The sequence below is a fragment of the Mytilus edulis genome, chromosome 5 (assembly GCF_963676685.1).
Source record: "Mytilus edulis chromosome 5, xbMytEdul2.2, whole genome shotgun sequence".
NCBI classification, from domain to species: Eukaryota; Metazoa; Mollusca; class Bivalvia; order Mytilida; family Mytilidae; genus Mytilus; species Mytilus edulis.
The window spans coordinates 48012213-48024274 of NC_092348.1; the positions used below are offsets into that span (position 1 = coordinate 48012213).

General features: G+C 30.9%; 1 protein-coding gene across 1 annotated transcript in view; it reads left to right on the plus strand.

Annotated features, from left to right (window-relative positions):
* The first annotated feature begins 654 nt into the window (after positions 1-654).
* The window catches only part of LOC139525129 (GTP-binding protein GEM-like), a 29197-nt gene continuing 17789 nt past the window's right edge, over positions 655-12062 (plus strand). The window contains exons 1-3 of the mRNA XM_071320314.1: positions 655-1207; positions 1656-1738; positions 11882-12059. Coding sequence (XP_071176415.1) covers positions 655-1207; positions 1656-1738; positions 11882-12059 — 814 coding nt within the window. The remainder of the gene's footprint in view (positions 1208-1655; positions 1739-11881; positions 12060-12062) is intronic.

The window sequence follows — 12062 nt, forward strand, 5'->3', positions numbered from 1 at the left end:
TTTGCCTTATAATTCATTGATTTTTTTTTCTATTATATTTCTTAAATGATTAACTCATTTTGAAACTTCATGCAAAATAATTTTAACAGTTTGAGCAATTAAATTTATTGCAGATATTATATTGAATAAATTACCAAACAAACATCGTCCTATTTCTAATCTTACAGCTTTTATTCAAGTTAACACTATATTTGCTGCATGCAATACGTTTCCTTTTAAAATATATGAGTTAACCAATAGATTGCCTGCATGCACATTTACGTAACTGAAAAGCGCGTGCTCTTTCAATGGTACAAATGACGCATGTCATTCGAAAAAGTTGACATTAATGTTTTAAATGCCATTTAAGATGATGTGAAAATTAGTGTAGATGGAAACCTGGTTTTGAAGTTAAGGAATTATATTGTTTAACTACAGTGCTTTAAGTTGTATCGTGCAATGTCAGAAAATGTATTTCCAAAGGTGCAAGTCAACAACGAAGTGCAATATTTCAATAAAACAAAATGTGTTCTCCCGAAATTTTTAACACAGGTAATAGGAAAAGATACACAATCAGAACCGAATTTGCGAACAAGATCTTTGAAGAAAAAAAAACAGAATGATTGTATAAAAAAAAAAGTGCGAAATATAAGTTTTAATCTTCCTTTGGACGAAATGTCAAGATCTTCAAATGACTTGTTTGTTAATGGAATAAATAAAAAGTCTAAAACAATGCGATCTTTTGAAACAATAAAAGATAGACCTTTAAGCGACAGTCTTCCTTTTTATCGTAGAAAAAGCAGCGGTGCGTCAGTTTCATCTCACTATCGATTCCTTCTAGCTGATTCAAGAAAAAGCAGTGGTTCTTCAGTGTCATCTAACTATAGATTTCTTTCAGTGGATCGTAGAAAAGGCAGTGGTTCTACAGTGTCATCTAACTATAGATTTCTTTCAGCGGATCGTAGAAAAAGCAGTGGTTCTTCAGTGTCATCTAACTACAGATTTCTTTCAGCGGATCGTAGAAAAGGCAGCGGATCGTCATTTTCATCTCATTGTAGATCAAGACTTACAAGTGATGCTTCTAATGCCAGTTCTCGGAGTTGCTCATCATTTTACTCAACTGGATACTATAGAGTACCAATTATAGGTGCTCATGGTGTTGGAAAAACAGCATTAAAAGATCGGTTTATGAGTTCAGAGTACATGGCACCTATGCAATCAGATATCGGTAAGCTAATTTGTGTATCTAAATCAGAAAATTAACACAAATGTCGTCCAAAATGAGTTCAAATAATTTGTTTGTAATCAGCATCTTTTTCAAAAATAATTTTCATCATTCGCTTTTAACTATTAGACATGAAAACCTATATCATTAAATGAAAATTACAGTATATAGAAAGTAAAAAATGAAGAAAAAACATAGGAATCATGCAAAAGAAGACAGCAATTAAATGACCTAAATAAACATTGGCAGGACATCATAGAGTTTCAATAGTAGATAGGTGTTAATGCAATATGTCATATGCACAATCTGTAAAAGTACTGACGCAATAAGATAACAAAAATCAAAGTAATGCCATCAACACCACATTCTACAAATGATAAAAAGACAAATGACAACATCAATGACGCATTGTAACTCGTCTAAAACTTTTGTTAACATCTTACATTTGCAGATGAATTCGATGAAAACAAACTCACTATCGTTGTCGACAATGAGGAATCTACAATGGAATTTATTGATTTGTCTTCAATTAAGGTAAGTTTATAATTTTTTTCCCTTTTCATAGATATAGGAAGATGTGGTGTGACGGCCAATGAGACAACTCTCCATCCAAATAACAATTCTCCCTTTTTCTGAAACAATAGCATAACATCACAACATAGAAAACCACACGATACAATATCAATTGGAAGGCTTAACTCAATCAAAAAACGTAAATTAAAATGTTTGCTTTTTGGTATTATTAATGATGTTCTGTACCGTTGAACGATACTAGCTGCATTGTATACACATTCAGGCTGAGAAGATAACCTTTGTCTTACCGATTGAACATAAGGATGATAAATCAGATTAAATCAGTATTACTGTTTTTGTCAAGACTTTTAAGGAAAGCATAACATATTTTTGGATATACATTAGCTAACGTTTACTTGTTACATTTGGAAATTACACAGAACGATACCTACCTTTGGTTTGTCAGACATAAAAAAAAATATTTACTTTAATAAAACTGTTTGTGTGATAATTGAGTAGGTGAAGAATTTCATTGATACATAAAGAATTGCTTGATTTATTTCAACAGGAAGAGGGAAAACGGCAATGCTGTAATTAATATTCATGAATTGTTTCCTACAGGAATATGATCTACCAACAGACGCCCATGTTGTTGTCTTTTCTGTCCACGATAGTGATTCATTCACACAAGCACAGGGTTTTCTACAACATCTTCGAATCGAACTTGATAGTGACAGACCAATAATACTAGTAGCCAATAAAATAGATCTAGTCAGAAAAAGACAAGTTACCAAAGAAGGTAAGATGTCGACATTTTTTATGTGTTACATAATCATCATAATAAACGTTTTGTGAATCATATTCGTGGTGAATCTTTTTCATGTTTTTTGTGTTCTTCTCAGTTGGCGGGGGTTGGAGTTTCTTTGACACATTTCGCCTTTCCATTCATAACTTTATCATGTTCTGCTATCATTTGTTTTCAATGATTATGATAATTGTAAAAATATGTAGATATAAGAAGATGTGTTATGAGTGCATAGGAGACAACTCTACACATCCAAGTAACAATTTATAAAAGTAAACTATTATAGGTCAAGTGCAACACACATAATTTGTTTTTAATCTAACACAGTAAGTAAAATAGTTTACAAAAAATTACGATAACATGATAGACTTCAGTTTTAGATTCTGTTAAACATAGAATTTTAACCTTTGTCTTACTATTTTCAGATGCACTCCAGCTTGCTAAAGAATTCGAGTGTAAATACATCGAAACATCAGCTGTGTTAAACCTCAAAGTAGACGAACTTCTAGTGGGATTGTTGAAACAAATAAAATTAAAGCTAAATCCAGAAGCCATCGAAAAAGCAGCTATTTTGAAATTGGGAAAAGGGAAAAAGAATGCTACATTAAAAGGGCCAAAAAGACTTCTTTATAAAATCTTTAAACGTTACTCGAAACCTGTATCACAATGTGAAAATTTATTTCTTCTTTAATTTATTTCTTCTTTAGCTTGTAATATGTTAAGATGATGAATTATATCATTATGTTAATTAAGCATTACTCAATTCCAGTATATTTCAACGATAACATGCAGTATTATATAGTCACGATACAAGTAGATTATGTGATTGAGCGCAATATAAACATCAATAAACATATTTCATTAAAGAATATAATCATATCATTAATTCTTATTCATCATACAAATACTATTTGTAAAATATAATTATCTGATTAAGACTTCTGGTAAAATGGTAAACATGTTTGCATTTAAGTGTCATATCGTTTCGATCTAAACGTTATCATACACAAATTGATGTCATTTACCGTGCCTTTATTTTTGTATTGTTTAAGAAGACTTATAGATTTATGTTTCCCTTATATAACTTAACATAAAGTGTGACAACTTATAAAATGTTTGGAATGTTATCACTGCCTTTCAGTGTCGTTGACTATTTGTTTAATCAAATGTTGTTACACATGTTTCATGTTGCATTGCAATATTGAGCACCTTGAAATTGTTATTCAAGATTGTTATACTGTTTATTATATTGTTAAATTATTACGAATGCAAATATAAGGCATCCAAACTGTTTCGTTTTGAACACCATTAATAATTCTTAGAAACACGAAACGTCAGAATTGTAACGGAGTAATTCATATCATTTAAGCCTTGTATCTTGGATCTTTATTAAATATATACAAAATAGATTTGATATTTACGTTATCTGAAAAATAAAGTCCACAGTAAATATACTTATCGCAGATGATGCAGTACGTATTACCTTCAATGGACTTACCTAGATATTAAATTAAGATTAAAATGCGATAGTTTGGGTTTTTTTAATAAGATGTTGGACTGTTGAGAACGAATACAAACAGTGAGATAATTTATCATTAACGCACTTGTGTATGTACTCAATTTTTGTGTAGCTATATTTAAGAAAAAATCGTTGGTTTTCATTCAAATGGCAAAATCAAAAGCTGAAAAACATCAAACGAATAAATAACAACTGTTATATTTCTGATTTGGTACAGGCATTTTAATTATGTAGAAAAGGGTGGATAACACCTGATTTTAAAGCATTGACAACGATGTGTGAACAAAACAAACAGACCTTATAGGTAATTGGTTAACAACCTAATCACTAAAAACACTTAAAGAATTACATGTATATAACAAAGAAGCACAAAGTGGCATATAGACCAGGCATATTAGCAGAATTATCGACAATAGTGCATGCTGTCAAAATTAAGAGGAATATATAAAAAAGGCAAATGAAGACAACCGTAGTATACCGGTGTGCTAAAATGTCATAAATCGATTGAGATAAAACAAATCCGGTTTAAAAACTCAAACAGTTGAAAACAATTTTCAATTTAACGTTGTCAGCGATATTACAATACTTGTGAATAAAACATTTTCATAGGTGTGACTAAATATTTATCACTTTAATTGTGCGTAAGGAAGATTATAACTTACCTTATCATGGTCAGTCCTTACGTTGACAACTTACCATAGGTCATGTAAATAAGGATGAATACCATGATAATAGAAAATCAACATGTTTTTTAACAACTTCATTTATCTTGATATTGAAGCCTTTTAAAACATTTCCGTTGCGTCAGTCACGTTGATTAGTGTAACAAAACAAAAAAGCAAATATGACAACTCTTTAAACAAATGAAGACTTTGTTGTTTAACGTAACTATTGTTTTTCAAAACTTTGTTGATATTTAAAAAAAAAGGTACAATTCCTTCAATTTTTAATTTTTAATTTTCATCTTAAAATGTATTAAAAAGACAATATATTATATTTCATTTGGCATTCTTAATTCTTGACACATACATCGTATATGAACAAGCCATCATTACCGCTGTTTGTTAATCAGTTTATACGAAATTTCAAACTGAGAAGAAAAAAAACCAACATTTTTTTTTAACATTGCAGTCACCTTAAGGAGGTACAGCTCTGAGAAGCCAAATAAATTCTAGAAATAAACTAACCTAGCTGATTTTTGGGGTTTATATAATAACTATTTACACCACTAGGTCGATGCCACTGCTGGTGGACGTTTCATCCTCGAGTATATCACCAGCCTAGTAGTCAACACTTCGGTGTTGACATGGATATCAATAATGTGGTCATTTTTATAAATTTCCAGTGTACAAAACTTTGAATTTTTCGAAAAACTAAGGATTTTCTTATCCCAGGCATAGATAACCTTAGCCGTATTTGGCACAACTTTGTGGAATTTTGGATCCTCAATGCTCTTCAACGTTAACTTTGTTCTTGTTTGGCTTTATAAATATTTTGATATGAGCGTCACTGTTAATATCATATTTTGATGCTTTTTTGCTGTCAATTTTTTAAATTTTTGATTTCTTTTTAACAAATGCGTATTAAAATAATTACTCAAAAACTACTTATTGTAAATATTTTTTCACAGAGATAAGTTTTCTTATGAAATTTATTAAGTTCAGTATTATTTTCCATTTGCACCACTTTTTGGAAATAATTTCTGAACGAGATTTCATCGAGACTGAATCGTCAGAACAATACATCCTTAAATTGTTAAGGTCACATCATCAGTTGGATGACAAAATGTTGAAAGATAAGCTTCATTATACCAAGATGTCCATGGTAACAGTTTCAAAACTGATGCTTCACAATCAATATAGGTTGGAAGATATCAAACGACCAGTGTATGAGTAGATAAAAAAATGGATATTTTAAAAATAATTGCAAACTTCGGATGATGAAAACAGAATCTGTCCAGAAATGCAATCACTTCTAAATAGTCTCTGTCAATCTCAATTGGTCAAACCGCCAATAGTAGAAGTCGAACTCTTGTCGTATAAGCAACTTAAAACTTTACAAATACATACCATTATATTTTCCTTAAAAAAATAAATACCACATATACAAAATGCAATGGTAAATATGCTTCTGATCTTGAATTAAATTCAGAATTGAAAAATGAAAAGTTGTCAGAAAACTTAACTTTACTCCTAAAAGTGGTGAATCCTGCTTTCCTTTTGCGAATTTTAAATTTCTATGTTAGAATATCTCTGAAATGATTGTTCCTAAAAAAATGCTAATTTTAACTTTGAAATTTAATGGTAAAGTGTTAATTATTGTTCCCAATAATTTTTGAACGATATCATAATTTGAAAGACCGTTACGCATTATCTATATAAAAGAAAAAAAAGTATACTGTCATTGCCAGGATCCTGTCATATTTTCTTGATACATTTTAGTTGTATCATTAAATATAGGTGACCGAGAGGTGTCACTCGTTGAGCATTGTAGAGCAGTATCTGATAATTGCACTGCAACAACTGACACTTGTTCTTTTTGTTTTGTTGGGTTCATGATAATAATTCTGAACGTATGAATTTGATCACGATATTGCTGACCCAAATAATGGTCCATTTTATAAAGTAGATGTATTATCAAAATGACCAAAACTATAGCACAAGTTGTTAATTATTGTATATTGTAATAGTGACATTTTAATCGTTTTATAGTATTTTCTACGGCTATCCAGTACATAGTATAGTACATAGTACTTTTCTATGTTGTGATGTTATATTATTGTTTCAGTAAAAGGGAGAAGGTTTGGTACCATCAAAACGTTTAATCCCAGTACTTTTCTATGTTGTGATGTTATACTATTGTTTCAGTAAAAGGGATAAGGTTTGGTACCATTAAAACGTTTAATCCCGATGCACCTGTCCTAAGTCAGGAATCTGAAGTACAGTAGTTGTCGTTTGTTTATGTAATTTATACGGCTTTCTCGTTTCTCGTTTTTTTTATATAGATTAGACCGTTGTTTTCCCCGTATGAATAGTTTTACACTAGTAATTTTGAGGCTCTTTATAGCTTGTTGTTTGGTGTGAGCCAAGGCTCCGTGTTGAAGGTCGTACCTTGACCTATAATGGTTTACTTTTATAAATTGTTATTTGGATGGAGAGTTGTCTCATTTGCACTCATACCACATCTTCCTATATCTGGTCCGAGTACACAGTTATCGTCCTTTGATTTTTGTTGTCCACGAATATAGTCCTTAGTGTGGACAGTGTGTTACTTGCTAATATTTTTTATACCCCTTCCATATTTTTTTCTCCATGTTTTTTGCCTCATATAGCAAGTAGGGGAGTGAAATGACAGTGTAAAAAAAATTGGGTCATAAATTTTAATGTAAAGTAGTGATTAGGTCAAGCTGGAAAAGGTAAAAAATCAGCACTTCGGAAGTTGTCAAAAGATTTCAAGGCCCCCTTAACATAAAATTGTCCACATTTTGAGTTAGAGCTGATGAAGTTTTCTATAATTTTGATTTAATTTGTCCTAAAAGTAGTACAACACACTGTAAAAATATCATTGAGAAAGCGCAAGAGGGATTTTTTTAATTTTCAATTATTGTCTAAAAGAAATGCCCTACGAAATAACTGTGTACTCGGACCATCTATATAGTATAAATGAAAAATAAAGATCCTATTTTCATGAGACAAAAATGTAATTAAAATAAAGGAAAAGGTAGTTTCTTTTAGTTTTTTATTATGCTTTAGTCTTGTTTTTCTTTATTTACAACAACTACTGGTAATAAAGTGTAAAGAGTTATCCTTTTTTGTTTGATTTTTCGAATTTTAATATGTTTGAACTTTACTAACTACGAGAGGAGTTAAAATTGAAGAAATTTTGAAAAGAATAAACTCAACATAGATACCAAGAGTAAGATTTTGTACGACGGTCACACGTTATGCCTACACAAAACTCATAATACTAAGTATCGTTCCAGAACTTAGGTTAAGGCTAGCTATTAGTAATTGCGGCCATTATTGCATATATTTTTTTTCATGAATAAAGTTGTGTTTCGTTATCTATATATACTAGTACATTAATAACTAGTGTCCGTTTGAAAGCGGATGGTTTGTTGAGCGACTTTGTTGTGCATTGTTGTCGATGTATTCGTTAAAGTACATTGTTTTGATCTTGGAAAAAAATATTTGCCGTGATATCTCTTGATTTTTAAGGTCTTTTTAAACTCGATTAAACGTAATGATTTTCGTCGTCGTTGGAGGTTTCGTTGGTTATCTATACTTGTTTCACTCCGTGTACTTTGATGTTTAGTAGATTGCTGTCACATGAACACACATAGACTTAAAACAAACAAAGACAGTCTCTAATGGATTAAATGTTCTTCGCAAGGATAGCAAAGAATATCAATAGCATTATAAAATGATTCAGTTGCAACTCACATTAAAAACCAATGACCTCGTTAAACAATAGGAAGACTAAAAAACTTATGTTTGTCATAAATAAAATTGAGGATGGAAATAGGAAATTTGTCAAAGAGATAGAAACCCGACAAAAAGATGATAACAGCAAACCTTGAATACCCTTCCGGAACACCTGAGATCACCCCTAGTTTTTGATGAGGTTCGTGTTGTTTGTTCTTTAGTTTTTTATTTTGTGTCATGTGTACTATTGTTTATCTGTTTGCCTTTTTATTTTTAGCCATGGCGTTGTCAGTTTATTTTCGATTCATGGGTTTAACTGTTCCTCTGGTATCTTTCGTCCCTCTTTTTGTGATACATGTGTCTTTGATTTTTCCAAAAGAACTTGTATCTGTCGTCCTTCTTTGATTAAGGTCGTCCATTTGTATTCATAGCAAAGAATATATAGAGATATGTAGCAGACACGTTGTTTTCTACAGTTTTCTTATGAAAAGGTCAATGGGATATTAAAGAAATTAAAAGGATAAACTTCAATATCAGGTATTGCACGTCATTAATATTAATTGTACCACTGCATTCAGTGCTTTGCGATATCTATCCGCTCGAGATAGTTTAATTTTAAAATTTAAAAACGAGGCCCGCCGAACATTTTAAAGGTGCACTAGCTGTCAAATTCATGGTCACCGATTTGACTCAAATTCTCATATTTGATTTATAACAATGTAAAACATTTATCCAAACTACCAAAAGTCTAAAATAAACAGTTTACAGAGTATGGGGTAGATAATATGTAGGTTCGTTTCGTGTTTTTTTTTCTCCAGACGCCCATCTAATTAACTATCGATTTGACAACAGATGACCATATAAGAGATGTAAACATAAATAAAGATATGAATAGATTAAATCAACACTGCAATTGGATTTTTATAGGTCTGTTTGAGTTTATTTTATAGATTAAAAATATATGTTTCTCATTGTTTTTAACCGTATAAGAATGATTTTATATGGATCGAATCAGTAATCAAATGATTTACCGTAGTTTCACTTTCATTGTTGGCATTCTTTTTCTTTAAATAACAAGTACACGTACAATGCATGCGTTGTCAATCTCTAGCTAGGGGTTAAATTGAAGTTCACATGAATACGGATTTAATGAGGTCGACTTATTCACTTGCAAGTGAATAAGTAATTATCAATGTGTCCTCGCTTAATTTGACAAAATTGAACCAGTTTGGCTGCTAAAAGCGAATTATTATTCACTATTTCACTTTCATTATTGATTGAACAAAAAAAGTCTTACTTTAGATTTTTTATGTTTCTCGTAGCTAGTGCCCCTTTAAGTATTTAAAATCTAACTTTTAAGAATTGATAAATATCGTATTGCCCGAGATATGGTGGTGAATTTCTCTAATGATTTTAAGACGATATGCAGACAACTTAATCTTTGCGAGCGACTTGCAAACCGATATGTTCTTTCTACGTGACGTCATCAGGCATCGTCACCTTTCCCATGACGTCATAATTGTTAATTGAATAAAAAAAAATAGGTCAGGAAAAAGATAAATTGAGTAAGAATAAGAGAAATATATAAACAAAACGAAACGTAAAAGCGTTGCAAGAAGCTACCTCTAATTTTCTTGTGGAGGTTATATGCGAACTCTGCTTCAAGTTATGAAACTTGTATAACCTCATAATGTGTTGCAATTGTTCAATGTTAGAATCGGCATTACTTTAGCACGTATAGTTTTAAAAAAACTTGTTATCAACATGGTGTTATTCACCAATGATTTCCTTATTTAGTGTTGGTGATAATATTTAAGAAACCATGTCATTCCTTTATATATAACAGTTTGTTGAAAGATTTGACGGACTGAATAACTGAAAAACAATTTGTCTACAGATTTGACGAAACAAATAGTTTAAAAACAGTTTGTTTACATGTTACGTAGAACGATTAATTGAATAACAGTTTATAAGTAATGTTACACAGACTTAATATATGTCTCTCCATTCTTATTATAGTTTAGTAGGTTAAAATCAAATACTACATGTACTATCACATTCGTTACACAAAGAACTGGAATAGCTTTCATCTATTATCTGTTACTAATCTTTTAATCTAACAATTTTTTTATCATTTGATCTTATTGTGGACCTTTTTTTTTATCTTCACCTGTTGAAACAAAATAGAAATGGAACATCTAATTCACAGATGATAACGGATATGTTCTTAATATTGTATATACATATAACTTGCTGTTTTATTTTACAAAGCGTTGTACAGTTGTTCTTATTTTGTTATCAAAACAGATTTTCTCCAACGCAACATAATACATGTACATGCTGCGCGGAATCAATTCCTTAAGAAAAAAATTCGATTAACCAATCGATGACTGACATGAACATCTTTTATAACTGACGATCACGTGCTCACATAACCTTCTCATTTATTGTCGAAATGCGCATCTGGTGCAAGAAAATTGGTACCGTTAATTTTATTGATACCACTGGGTCGATGCCTCTGCTGGTGGACTATTAGTCCCCGAGGGTATCACCAGCCCAGTAGCCAGTACTTCGGTACTGGCATGAAAATACGGATTTTTTGTGTTATTAAAATTTGCTGTTACAAAATATTAGAAATTATTATAAATTAAGGAATGTATCTCCCTCATGCAAAGCTCTGATTCCTTTCACGGATTTGGCTATACTTTTTGGACCTTTTGGATTATAGCTCTTCATCTTTTATATAAGCTTTGGATTTCAAATATTTTGGCCACGAGCATCACTGAAGAGACATGTATTGTCGAAATGCGCATCTGGTGCAAGAAAATTGGTACCGTTAATTTTATTAAATAGTATAAATATCGCATGATATTCGAAATCGTGTACATCTGTGTTTTGTATGTCATTGAATAAGGTTTGTTTATCATTGTAAACTGAAAAGCGCTTTGGAATTAATTGTTTGAAAATTTGTTTATAGTGCACAAATTTAATTGTATTTAGTATGACAGTATGTAAGTATAACTTATCTTTTGTTTTATGCTTTATTGTTATGTTTTGTTCTCGATGCCGATTTCGTGAAATTCTGTATATGTATACATACATTGACTGGAAGATATTAATGTCTAGTTTGTACTTATCGAATGACAAAAGAATGATATACTAGAAACTAGCACTAATATATTTTTTTTCAAGAAACTTAAGGAAAGCATAACAATTGAGATGACGTTGATTTGTGCTATATCATAAACACACACAAAAAAGACGATATCAACTTTTGATTATTCACGAATATCAATATCGATATCTGAAGACTGGTTTTTACTTCCAAAATGTAATCAAAATATGCACGAATCTTTTTCATCAAGACATGGAAAAATTAAAATGTTTTTTCTTATATTATTTATTGTTTTATTTAGGACGAAGATTTACCAGCGGATGCCTATGTTGTTGTGTTTTCCGTCCACGATAGCGATTCTTTCTCAATAGCAGAGGGTTTTCTACAATATCTACGTAATGAACTCTATAGTGATAGACCAATAATATTAGTTGCCAACAAAATCGATTTAGTCAGGAAACGAAAAGTTACCAAAGAACGTA